This window comes from Manis pentadactyla, chromosome 9, assembly GCF_030020395.1.
Source record: "Manis pentadactyla isolate mManPen7 chromosome 9, mManPen7.hap1, whole genome shotgun sequence".
Classification (NCBI taxonomy): domain Eukaryota; kingdom Metazoa; phylum Chordata; class Mammalia; order Pholidota; family Manidae; genus Manis; species Manis pentadactyla.
In genome coordinates, this window is record NC_080027.1 from 112138386 (window position 1) to 112152107 (window position 13722).

Consider the following 13722-nt stretch of genomic DNA (forward strand, 5'->3'; position numbering starts at 1 on the left):
AAAGGTAGCAAAGGGTAGTTTAAAGCTCAGAACTTTTTTTATATTTACTTCTTAGATAGCAGATAAGGCCGTAAATAAAAAATCGGAATGAGGAACCGAAAAGCGAGATGATTGTCTCTGGACGACCACTGTCCTTGGGGATTTTGTTGGGCTCTCCCACTCTCCTTCCTGTTTTTACTTTGTTTACGTTGAAGAGGTGGCAGCAGACAGGGAGGTGGGCTGAGGCTTCCCCTGTCACATCAGGGTGCTCTCCTGCGTATGTGTGAGGTGGTTTTCCCACATCCCTTTTAGAAAGTGAGGAATTCGTTCCCGGAGCCTGCACCTGTCACCTAATGTGGTGATGCTGGAGATGAGGAATCGGGGTGATGCTCGAGACAGTGCTAGCTGGGATGCAGATCCCGCGCAGCCCCCCTTGGCAGCCGCCTAGTTGGCGAGGAGGTTTCCCCTTCCCCTGCCTTTGGGACTGAATCCTGTCTCCATTCTTTGTGTTCGTATTTCTGTGATGTTCTTCAAAAACAGTGCTAGGTTGACAGAATGGATTTCTTCACTACTAATTTAATTCTTCCGAAAGTGTGCTCAAATTTGGGTCAGAAAGGCTCCCAGAATCTTAGGACATTTAATCGTTTGTTAAGTTGGATGACGTAAGCAAGGTCCTCTGAAGCTCCACAAAGCCTCGGCAGCGCAGCCCACCTCCCTGCCCGCCCCACGTGACCCTTTCTGAATGTGTGCACGCGCGGCCACACGTGGCGCATGCGCACACGCTTTTCTCGTCCACATTCGGGTGTCTTAGCTTAGGCAGTTCCTTACACCCGGATGATGCTCCTACCCTTTCGGGCTGGCAAATTTCTACCAAACTTCTCAGACCCTACAAAGTACGACTTCATCTTTTCATTCCTGCTTCTGCCCAGTCATTTTGAATGTGCTTTTTTGAATTCTGCATTGTCATAGATTCCTGTGTAAAAACTCTGTCATAGCACTTATTACATTGTCTTGTGGGGATTTTTATAAAAGTTCTCCCCCACAGCATATCTCCCCCATCAAGCCCCTGAGCCCTGTAGACCAGCATGAATAGGCCATCAAACTGAAATACTGAAGCTTTAACAGCATTACTCCTGAATGTCATCAGAATAATTGTGTGTATGCATAGTCCCTACAGCTTTAAAAGGATGAAAATTGGTTAGCATAGGGTTACCAATTAGTGTAGAGAAACTATATAAGCATACACTATCTAGGGGAAAAAAAGTCTTCAATGTCAAACTTCAGCTAAACCTATACGTCTTGTAATGATTTAATATAACTGGGTGATTGAAAATAATCTGAAGAACTATACAAAGGCAGGGCTAGTGATACAGCCATAGAGTCAATATGGAAATTTGTATTCGCTTGGCTTAATTTAGACTATTACCTTTGTATCTCAATTCATTTAGTAGATTGATTTAGAATTACCTTTTAGTGTTAGGCTAATCTGAAAAATTCCCTTTGCTGAGGTTTTATGGTTTAAGTGATGGGATTTCTACATGCCTAGATGTCGTTAATGCTTTAGGAAAGAGAGATGAGGGCAGCAGCCTTGTCGGAGGAGAAAGCCTGCACTTGGTGGCACTGTTCTTGAGGTTGAGAAACAGCAGCCGTTGGTAAAGTGGGAAGGATGGGGGTGGGATGTGGCTGCTAAGCGAAATGAAGAGCAGGCTGGGTACTTCTCTCACTCTGCCTCGGGTGTGAAGAGGTGAGGGCCTGTGTTCCAGTGGGAGGGATGGAGATGAAGGAATGCATAGCTGTTTCAAAGGGAACACTGGAAGTCTGGAATGGCTGGATAAGGATGGTGAAAGAATAAATAATGAGCAAGTTGAGTATAGCAAACTGAGAATTTGGGCAGCAACCTTGAGTGGGGCAGGGGAAGGTAAAGTGACTTCATAGAGGATAGCTCCTTTGTATTTTATCCATAAGTACCCATTCAGCCCTTTTTAGGAGTTTATGATACAGGCATAAAGGCTCTGATAAGAGGTAGGCAACTGCCTTGTCTTCTTCATATTCCTACCTCTGCTCAATCCTTAAAACACTCAGGTAGCTGAACTGAAAATGGACAAAAGTAAGTTTAAATCCTTGTCCCCATGTCCTTCCTTTGTCCCCCAAAACAGTGTCATTTCTGTGACAATAAATAAAACGTTGAATTATTTGCAGATCCCACTGGAAATGAATAAACTAGCCCAGGTTTCAGCCTGGGAAGAAAGACCACCTCCTCCTGGCAAAATTTGAGGAGCTGGGAAGGGCTGGCCTGCAGGGCAGGATCAGGAGGCTGGAGAACTTTCCCAGCTTCCTGACCTGGCTGGATCTTGTGAATGTGCATTCCATACTGTGAAGGTGTTTGAGATTCCAGAACATAAGCAAACATATGTGCTTAAGTATGTGTGTGACACGTATTTGTGCTCAAATATTTATTTGAATAAATACTGTTACTGCCTCAAAAAGTGCAGCCATGTGTTGTGGAGTGGGCATGCCTCCTGGTGTTGCTTTCTGAGTGAGAGTCAGATAAGAAGGGGCCATGCCTCCTTTCGGTCTTCAGTGTCCATTTGCTCCCCAGTGCAGGGGCTCAGGTGGGAATTCCAATGCGTTCCCAGCCGCACAGTGCTGGCAGACACTGAGACGCGAGTTCTGTTTCACACACTCTGACCTGACTTTCTGTTCTTGCAGGTGCGCACATTTTAACGGACTCAGCAGAAGGATTTTCTCTGCATGTAAAGAAAAAAAAAATGTCCCTGTGTCTGTAGAGATGATTTGCAGTTCAGCCCGGCTGAAGCTGACCGAATGAGACTATGGGCTGTGCCTCCGCCAAGCATGTTTCCACTGTTCAAAATGAAGAGGAAGCCCAGAAAGGGAAAAACTACCAGAACGGAGATGTGTTTGGCGGTGAGTGCCCTTGACCTGTCGATCCAGGCCTTTCCCTTTCTCGGGAGTTAATATTTGTAGGCTTATTGGTGTTACCTGTTTGGGGGCTTCTGGGAAAGGGCTGATGAGAGATGTGATAGCAATCAGTGCAAATCTTTTGCACTGGACAGTTTTCATCATAATTTATACATAGAGGACTTCAGGAAGATGATGGAGGTTTATGCAAAAACTGGCATTTAAATCAAGTTTTATATAACTAGCAGCACTTAGATGTGTGGGACAGTAGCCACACGGTGTCTTGGTAGAGAACTTAAGACAGAAAACACAGAGGTCCAACAGTGGCATGAGTGAGGATTTATTAATAAATGAGAGTGAGCTAGTTTTTTTAAGACTAATAGTTACTTTTTATGTGAATTATTTTTGGATTCAAAAATACAAATTCAATGAATTTAATCATCTTTTAAGCTTTCTGTGTTGATTCAGAGTGACATTAGAATATCTAGTGCAAAAGGTCACAAAATGCCAACCCCTGGGCACATCTGACCTTCCAGTATATTTTGTTTTGGCTCCCAGAGAATTTTAAAATAAAAATCAAAACAGCCTTTAAACATCAGGATGTTTCACATCAAACCCTAAATTTCTTGAGAAGTTCTGGCAGCACTGGGTCCTCACTTCCTGAGGTAACAACCATCACTGGGGTGGGGTAGCCATTGCCCTGTTCATCAGGCTGTGACCTCCAGCGAACCTCCTGCGAAAGCATGTCAAGCCCACTTCACTCCTTGATGTTACTTGCCTGGCCAGTTACAGGCTTTTCTGTTTGCCTGATTTTGAGTTTGTTCCGTGGGTGATCAATTACTGTTCTGATGAAGCATGGCTATGTGTTGGTACAAAATTCCAGTGGCTACCAGGCAGATGAAGCAGGTTTGCTGAATTATTTCAGCAGTAATAATTCACTACTTGACATTTGCATGGCACTTGTCTTCATAAAAGCACCTCTTCATCTCTCACTCAATAAAGAACCACAATGAAATAATGTTTGTGTGTAAACAACTGAAGTCTCGTTATTCATTCCCTGCCAAGTAAGTCTACTGCATGTAGAATCTCTAGCTTTTGATCCGCTAACAGCCATTGCAGTCCCCTGGTGAAGAATTAGGAATGCTGTGGAAAGGGCAAAGCCTTAGTGAAAAAGCACCAGTATATGTGGGGAGGAGGCTTTTGTTGTGTTTTGTTTTTTAAGGAGATGCATTTATTGCCTGGAACAAATCAGCTGCTAGTGGTGGCTACCTGTGCATTTACAACTGGGGAGAAGAGTAATGTGAGTATCTTACTAAAACTAGAACCAGATCATTGAAATCAGTTTCTGGGAAAACAGCTTATCAGAACTAGAGTCATGACTGATACCCTCAGACACTTAACTTCTAAAAGAGAAAACAATCTCATAGGGATTTGTTTAAACTAACTTCTATATGATACTGTGTGTCATTATCATTTTTTGTAATAAGAGCTACCATTTTTGGAGCCACCACCATATGTCAAACACAGAGAAGCATTTACATTCATGTTCATGCTGAATTTTCACAACCATCCTGTGAAAGATGAGCCATCCCAATTTTACAGATTTGGAAGCTGCAGCACAGACGGACTGGTCTAAAGTTGCCCAGCTACTAAGTGGTGGATTCAGAGCTCTCACACGCCAGAGTCCGTGCGTTAGTGCCCAGTGCCCTGCTGCCTCCCCTTGATCACTCATGCTTTAATGCAAAAAAGTATGGATTGGCCCGTACACTTCTGTGTAAGACCTCTTGCTAGATGTCATGGAGGATACAGAGGTAATTGATTTGTAAACCTGCCTTTCTAGGACTTTTATAAGAGGATAAGGAAGTGTTATGAGGCAGAATAAGCCAAATACCAGAAGAGGAAAAGACGTACATCAAGATAAGAGTGGGAGGGATGAAGAAACTGCTTTGAAGGGCAGGATCAGAGCAGGTTTCTGAGAAGAAAACATCTGAACTTGGCCTTAAAAGATTGGTGAATCTAACCTTGTAAGAAAAAGGATCTAGGAAGAAACTGGATGAGGGGAGGCTTGAAGTCAGTGAGACACCTTTAAGACTTAAATAATCCAGTGTGAATGGAATATAAAGTAAAAGTGGAGAGAACTGGCTGGGAAACTAAGACAGGGTTAAGTTATAGAGGACTTTATATACCGAACTACAATCTTTAGAAATATAAACTTAGGCTTGCAAGAGCAAAAACCATTGATATTCAATACATCGTGCTTTTATATTCTGCTTGGCAAGGAGGCTGCCTAACCATCTATTTGCTGATTTAGTTACAAATTTTATAACCGAAAAGACTTTATTGTTGTAAAGTACTTTGCAAATAAAGGAGTGTTGTATTAGTCAATCATTGCTGGGCATTAGACAACCTCACCCAGTGACATTCAGCAATTAGCCTGTCTTTCTTGATCACAAGTGGGTGGGGCCGCTGGAGTGGCTCTGCTCTCTGTCTCTCATCTTCCCTGTGGGGCCAGTGAGGCAAGGGCGGCGTATTCTCCTTTGGCAGGATGAGAGTGCAGGTGATCCGCATGCTGCCTCTTCCGCGGGAGCTTGCAGCCGGCACACTGTCCCTTGCACCCACGTTTTACTAGCCAAAGCAAATCCCAGAACAGGCTCAGAGGTAAGAGGCAGAGAAGTACGTCTGAACACAGTGAGTTCATGGCAAGGGTGTGGATGTCAAGAAGAGCCAAGAATCAGGGCTAATAATTCAGTTTCCTTCCCCCTGCAACCACCCCCCAGGCCTGCCCAGGAATGTCTTACCCAGAAATTGATGTCTGTGTGGCTCCATGCAGTCCATGCCAGAAAGCAGTTATAGTCTCCACTAACTTCTCTTCATCCTCCCAGTGCTCCTATTGAAGTTTTATTCTTCCCAGCATTCATCTTGTTAACTCTTTCTAACATGCGACGAGATTTGTGGCCTGGTGTTAGATACAGCGGCCTACTAGGAGGGAGCAAGCTTCGTGGACCAGTCAAGGGGTATAGTTTTCCTGCAGGGCTCTGGGGGTGGAGTTGTCAGAATACAGTGTGAACATCCTTGCCAGTCCCAGATATTACTGAGTGCTGGAGTTTGAATGTGACAAGAGAAGGTCCCATCTGTGTTTCCCCAGTTTGCATTGGTTTATAAGTAGAAGTGCACACAATCCCAACACAATCACAGATGAACCATTCGCTATCGTTTGTCACCCACTGTTTCATTCATCTATTACTGCATAACAAAGGACCCCAAACATAGTGGCTTGAAACAAACACTGATATATTATTTGTCATGATTGGGGTCAGGGTGGAAGGGGTCTGGGATTCATTTGGTGTTTTTGCCTGGGCTCAAGTGGCCAAGGTGGTTTCAGGCCTCTGTCCACTGGGCCTTCCTTTCCAGCTGGGCAGTCAAACGTTCCACGTGGTGGCTGGCTGCCAACACACGAAGTAGAAGTTGCCCCAGCTCTTAAGGGCAGGCTCTGAATGTCACTTTGGGCTGCATTCTGTTGGCTGAGCCCTAAGACCAGCTCAGAGTCAAGGGGGAACACAAAGGCTCTCCCTCTCTCGGGTCTGAGCCTGTGGGAAGGGCAGGAACGGTCAGGGGCCATCGTTGGAGACTGGTCACCACACCCATAGAAGGAGGCAGAGAGGGGTCCGTGACCCGATCACAGTCCAGCCTGGACGGCCATATTCTCCTTCCAAGTCACTCCTCTATTTTTCATTGAATAAAGTGAGCCCATTCACTTTTTAAAAGCTCGATGTTTTCCAGTGTTTAAAAAATGTTATTACCACGTGTTGTTGAAGAGTTGACAGAGTCTGTGAAGCGCGGCATATTGGGGACGGCTCAGAAGTATGTGTCTCTATGTGTACTCACACACATTCGATCCTTTTCCGAAAGGTGTTAATTTAATTTCATAGCTTCCAAGGACATGCTGGGAAGCGTTGATAAGCAGTGTGTTTTTACAAATGGTAATTTCCTTTTTTATGAAGCAGTTGGGTCTCTGTCATGTGTTGGTTATTTAGGGGACCCGACCACTGCAAATGCATGTGACAGAATTTCTGTCTACTGTTCCACCAGCGAGGACTGAATGACGAACAGGCATCTTGACGTCTAGATTTCCTAGAATTCAGGAGCGCACTGATAAGGAACTTCACCACTGACATTTACCTATGGACTTTCTTTGCCTTTAAATATCGAGGCATAAAAAGTTCAGATCTTAAGTTGTGCCTCACATACTGTAGCCCTCTCAGAAGTGAAATCCAGGCCAGAAAGCTCCATCTCCAGATTGGAATGTTCCTTCCCTCAGGGTCAGGTCATACGTGAACGGCAGTCAGCGGACTGCTAAGGTCATTCAAAGGGTGGCTGAGCAGACAGCCAAGGCCGGCTTGCATCAAATAAGTGACCAGTAGGTTCAAATTATCATGTGCTAGTTAAGGAAGTTCTAAGGAAAGTCAAAGGCTTATTGGATTCCTTTGAACAGTCTTTCACTCTTAAAGTAGGTGCATAGAACAGATTCAGGCCTTATTAGGGAAATTAACATGTCAAACCCGAGATCATTATCTCTTCTGCAACCCACCCCCAGGGAGGGAGGAAGGGGGGAATCTCTTTAGTTATTTGTATTGGCTTTGCTGTTTGCGTGAAGGTCACCGCCATTCTTTCTGTAATGTATAGGCTGCAATCTTGAAAAGGCTTTCAGCTGAGGCCTTTATCTCTTAACAATTGGCAGATCTGTGACCCATGTGCTCCCGACCACCATTCGGGCAGTGATAACCCATCATAATGCAGATACCACAGTGTTTGCTGACCTCATGTCATCAGGCTGCCTTTGTTGTTTGTTTGCCTCTTTGACTGCTTGTTTGTTTTTAATTATCCAGTTTTTGCACCATTGTCAGAGTGTGTCAGGGTTTTCAAAAGTTCTTCTCTGTCCATGTTAATTCTCCTGCTTTAGTATTTTATGTTGCACCCAATTCTTAGCCAGTAAAATCCTAAATCCTTAGCGAGCATTCAAGACCCCTGAATATGGCTCATACCCACCCACCTTTGCAGCCTGTGTCTTTCACACCCTGTCCTTCATGTTCTCCGTTCTTCAGCCAGACTGGACAGTGCACCCTGTGGCCTCGCCCTCGCCTTCTGTCCTCCAGGCTCCCCGGTACACCAGGGCCTCTTCCTGGCATGGGCCCTTTACCTCTAAATCCTGCACTTTTCCCAGACTTCCCCCAAACTGGCATGAAGGTATCCTGATACCTTCGAAAGCACCTCTTTCTTGCCATGCCAGAATACTTCTTCATATACTTACACATTGGGTTTCTTTGTACATCTAATCTCATTGTTTATGTATGTGTGTGTCATCTCTCTTCTGAGCTGCCAAACCCCCTGAAGGCAGGGCCTGTATGGTCTTGAGAGGAATTCCCAGGAATTCCAGGAGCTGGGACCAGACATTGTTCAAGAATCAGGCTGCACCCTGACCGTGCCAGCTCCCCCTCTGTTACCACGTGGCCTTGATTCATGCCACGTTTGTCTTAAGGATCACAAGAGTCTGATGCTTATAAATATTCCCTTAAGTGGAAGTGCTTAGATATTACAGTAAATTCCTCTGGCTTGGTGGTGTGAGACTGAGTATAAAACAAGAATTTGGCTACTTTCACTTGGGCTCTATGGTGCTTAGTGGCTACAGTTAAGTTCTGATCCTTGGCTGCATAAATTGTGAACACTGAACAGGTGTTTGTGTGCTTGTACGTGTGTGATGTTGTTATGCCAATCTGTTACCCATCTAAAATACTACAGGGACTGACTTCACAGGCCATGGGGAAGATTAAATGAGAAAATGTGCAGATTTCATTTAGAAATTCAAAGCCGTTGGAGGCAAAGTAATAATCCACTGTTTCTTCCTTTCACAACTTCTGATCATGTAAAGTAAAGATTAACAGAGACCTAATTAATTTGTGCCACCTAATTCGTTAACCACTGGCCACTGTGACTATTAAGCATGTAAATATGGCTAGTACTAATTGAGATGTGCTGTAAGTGTGAAGTACACACAGGATTTTGAGGACTTAGTTTGGAATAAAGAAAGGAAAATAGCTCATTAATAATTTTCTTGTTGATTACATGTTGAAGTGGTATTTTGGATATATTAGGATATCAGGTTAAATAAAATTTATGAAGTTTCTTTTTCCTTATTTATTGTGTCTATTAGAAATATTGTAAGTACATATATAACTCATACTGTATCTTGGTTGGAAAGTGCTCGTGTAAGTCAGTGAAAGGTAGGATTGGTGTTTAGAATTTCCTTCCCTTTCAAGTTTCAGTTTTGAAGTTTACTTATTGAATCTAAGAAAAGAGGAGTGAGGCTGAGGCAGCCTCCCTCTTGTTCTGCTTTGACTCTGCATAGGTGGGTGCTGCCTTTGGAGGGAGGAGGGTGTCTTGGGGTACACAGGACAGGTAGAGAGGCAGAGACTGGAAGGCAGCTTAGCAGATGAGGAAGAGCAAACAAACTGGCTCATCTCTCTGCTAATTAGTGGTAATCTTTAGCTGCCTCTAATGAACTTTTTGGTGGCCTACAGAAGCTTCTTTTGACTTCCGAAGTTGTTACTTTCCATAGATCAGAGAGGATATCTTCCCTCCCACTCTTTTGTTTTTTTGCGAGTTGGTAACAGATGTTAAGGGCAGGAGAAGTGCTTGATGGGTTTGTGATAGAGTGGGGTCATAGCCTAAAAGCGGGAAACATTTCAGTCAGGATGAGGGAGGAGGCTGGCCTTGGCTTAGTGTTTGAAGACTCCGTGATGTCTTGATCTGAGCTTCAGGAACGTCTTAATGGCTCACAGTGCACATGGGGCTCATGAAATTACAGAAATCAGCCCACCCTGACTAGGAATTTCACTGCGCATGTCCAAAGTACAAATGTTTAGAGCCCAGTGTCTGACTCAAGAGAAGGTGCTCAGAATACCTTAGTTTCATTTCCTTTTTCTTTCAGTAGTTCCTGGGCCCCTCTGATAGGTGCTTAAGACTTTGACAGGAGAAAGGAACCAAGTCCTTACTGTAAGCACGAGGTGGAGTGACGGAGTTCTCTCCCCCTAGCCGGGCTCTGCTCTAGCCTCCCCACTTCTTGTGCTTTGACAAGTAACAGCCTCCCGAGTGCCTGGGTTTCCCCATCTATAATGTGGCGATAACGACGGTACCCACCACGTGGAGTCCTGTGGAGGATCAAATGGGTTAACAGGAAAGAACCTGGGACAGTGCCTGGGTGCATAACCAGCACTGGCGTGCTGGTTGTAGATATGAGTAGCTTGGCTCAGCCTCCCCCCTCCTTCCCGTCGCCCACCTCAAGATACACGATGCTGGAATGCTGCGTGATGCAGAATTGAATCTGGCTGAGGTGGAGTCAGGCTGAAATCCTATTTGGAAAAGTTTCCCATGACAGAAAGTCAAGAAATGTGCTATCCTTTCTACATTTTAAAGAAGAAAAATCCAAGTGCTCTTTTTCCTTTCCATGCCAGTCGGTATCACGAGCTGTTCTTTTAATGTTAGATACAGAGATCAGTGGAGAAGCAGGACCCCTGGCCACTTCCGGCCTCAAGGCAGCCGACTGCAGGATGAAGAGCCTCTGCGTTCCCAGTCACTGTTGGCAGGGACGTGCTGGCCGGGCCCTTGGTGCATCCCTCGGTTTTTATGTCCTGAGGGTTTCCTTCAGCTGGTCTCTTGCCCTTCCAGGTGCCTGGTGTTCTCTGTAGCTGCCTGGAGCCCTTCCTCCGGCAGAAAATAAGAATGAACTTGGCCCTGGAGAAGGCCCCAGAGATGCTACTGGGTGCCTCCTGGCCTTCTGCTACCATCCGGTGAAAGACACAGAGATCTGGAGCTGCAGGGAAGGCCTTTCTCTGGGGGCATGGGGAGACGTTCTCAAACAGTGACTCAGCAACAAGAGAGAAGGTGGGAGGTGTTGTTACCCATAGTACCTCTCCTCGGGGTAGTTTTCTCCTGAGTGACATCATGGAATCAGATTCCATTCAAAACATTGGCTTCTTCCTGGAATCCTGGCTGATATGGCAGAAAGCACCTGCTGGTAGTGCCCACCTGGCAGCACATGTCTGGTGCTTGGACCCCATTTAGGCCCTGGCTCTCCTGCAGAGACCAGCACAGCCTGCCTTCTGCACCTGGAGCCTTTAATGTGGAGGTTTCTTTTGAATGGTTACATCAAAAGCACAGCTTTTTTACTCTATTTTACAATTTTTAAGAGTTTTTTTTTATATGCCATTATTATTATCTCCACTTGCTGTAAAAGGAAACTGAAGCCAAGAGCTATGCTGGGTCACTTAACTAAAGAATGGGACTGTGGCTATCACTGAGGATGCTGAATTTAATAGGATTCTGGGCTAAGGGAGGGTCCCCTCTCAATGGGGTATCTGTCTGTGCCATTAAATCTAAACCAGCTCTGCTGCTTAGGAGTCTCTGGAATGTGATTGTTAACTGGTTGCTAGAGCTCAGCCTCCGCTTTTAAATAGGCATGTCCAGAGACTCATCTGTGGTAATTAGAGCTATTTTCAGTGGACCTGAAATTCACCATCATGGTGAATGGCAGACCTGAAAATCTGGCAAATTGGTTTCAAATCCTGGCTCGGCTATTCACTAATATGTAGTCTTACAAGTTCCTGAAGTGCTCTTTGCCTCAGTTTCTCCATCTGTGTACTATGGGGAATACTAGTACTTATTGCCTTCAGAGGACTGTTGTGAGACTTAAATTCTTCAATGTGTGAAAAGCCTTTAGGATAGGACTCGCCCCATGATAGGCACTGAGTAAATGCAATTTATTAATATTGTCATCATATTAGCAGCCTTAGTTTCTTTGATTATACTCAGGGAAGGAGCATAATCCACTTATCGCAGATGTGTAATTCTCCAAACTTTAAAAGGTTGTCAGTTATCCACATAATACTTATGTCTATTCTGCTTTAAAATATTTGTGTTCCTATGATTTGTTCTTTCTCTGTTTTGACCTAGACCAGCTTCTGTTCTGTGTAAAGGGTGTGTGTTTGCTTGTGTGTGGCTTTAAATCAAAAGATAAAACACATGACTTAGGAGTGATAAATATACCTTATTTCTATAAAAGTGTGGTGTCAAAAAAAAAAAAATCCCACCATAGAAGTTAACAAATGTATTTTCATGTGACAAACATAAATCGGTATTGGGGGTCAGTGTGTGATATGATCCAACATTTTCCTACTCTTGGGTTTATTATGTACAATCAGGATACTTATAGAAATAAGGATGTTTCTTTGTGAAGCTTGGAGAGGCCTGGAGGCAAAAGACACAGATGATGCCCTGGGTAATTATAATTGGGTAGATGTATCCATAACTAACTGAAATAAAAAGATGTACAAATTGGATGCTATTTCAATTCATATTTTATTCTTTAAAAGTATTTTGTTATTCATAAGTGTTACTTGAAAAATAGAATTCCCTAACTCACTTCTTTTTCCTGCAGTTTGTCAGATGAATCTAAACCTTGAACTGTAAAATATGAAACCATATTTTATATATGAAACTATAGAAGTGCTATTAAAAAAAATGGGTGTCTTTGTAATCTTGCTATACCATAAAAGAAAAAGTTGATAAATTTGATTATATAAAACATTAGAATCTCTGTATGGCAACCAGCCAACCAACCACCATAAACTAAGTTAAAAGGCAAATGTCAAACTGAGTGAAAGTAATATTTGCAACCCAAATAAGGTTAATATGACTAGTATAAAAAGATTCTTAAAATCTGTTAGGCAAGAACAAACACTCCAGTTGAAAAAAGGACAAAGTTTTTGACCGGGCAGTTGAAAAAGAATAACTAGAAAAGGTCAATAACCAGACAGGAAGATATTTGACTTCTTAGCAATCACATACACCACACACATAACACAAAAACAAAGTGAGAGTTTTCTTTTTGCTGCTCAAATTGGCAGGAACAGGTATCTGTCTCATGCTGCAGCTGGAAATGTCAAACCAGAACAGTTTCCATTTTCCTGGGGCACCAAATAGTAATATATATACATAAAATTTAAATGAGCATGCCCTTCGCCCTAGTAGTCCTACTTCTAGGAATTTATCACAAGGAGATAATTGGACAAGCATGCAAACCTGTATGCTCAAGGGTCTTTCTTACTGATGAAACACACATCAAATACTGCCATCAAAGATTAAGATGCTCTGCATTTATTGAGATGGAAAGAGGTCTACAACATGTTATAAACGAAAAGAGTAAAGGGGGTTTACACAGCATATCTTGTGTCTTAATTTTATTTACTTTAAACATATATAAAATTCTGTGTAAGTGCGTTAAAGGTATATTTGGAAGATGGTTCACCAAAACATTGACAATGTCAAGCTCTCTATTGCAGAGTTTCAGGGGATTCCTAATTTCTTTTTTGGATCTTTCTTTGTGATTTAAATCTTTTACAGTTAGATTTATCACTCACTACAACTACTTATTTTGTTAAATATAATTTTATATTTACCATCCTCCCAAGGCCTACAGTGTGAAATCTGTCCCAGAGGAGAAAGCTCTGTCCATCACTGGAAATAGCCCCAGGCAACAAGGACTCAGCTGGTAGACTTGTTTGCCCAGGGAAACAGAGTCTGGTTGGTGGCACTTGTTGGTTTCATTTAAAACCTAGCAATTCATTAAGTCTGCTAAACACTTACTGACTCTCTCGCATGGCTTAGGCACTGTTCTAGGTACTGAGGCTATAAAGATGGATTATCTAGTCCTTGCTTTTTTAGGAACTGATAATGATGCAACAGACAGGCATCTCAAGAGAAAATGTCAGC

The 13722-nt window shown here is 43.4% G+C and overlaps 1 protein-coding gene across 1 annotated transcript in view; it reads left to right on the top strand.

Annotated features, from left to right (window-relative positions):
* C9H1orf21 (chromosome 9 C1orf21 homolog) overlaps positions 1–13722 on the top strand; it is a 218308-nt gene that overhangs the window by 72136 nt on the left and 132450 nt on the right. Inside the window, exon 2 of the mRNA XM_036912564.2 lies at positions 2689–2904. Coding sequence (XP_036768459.2) covers positions 2811–2904 — 94 coding nt within the window. The 5' untranslated portion in view covers positions 2689–2810. The remainder of the gene's footprint in view (positions 1–2688; positions 2905–13722) is intronic.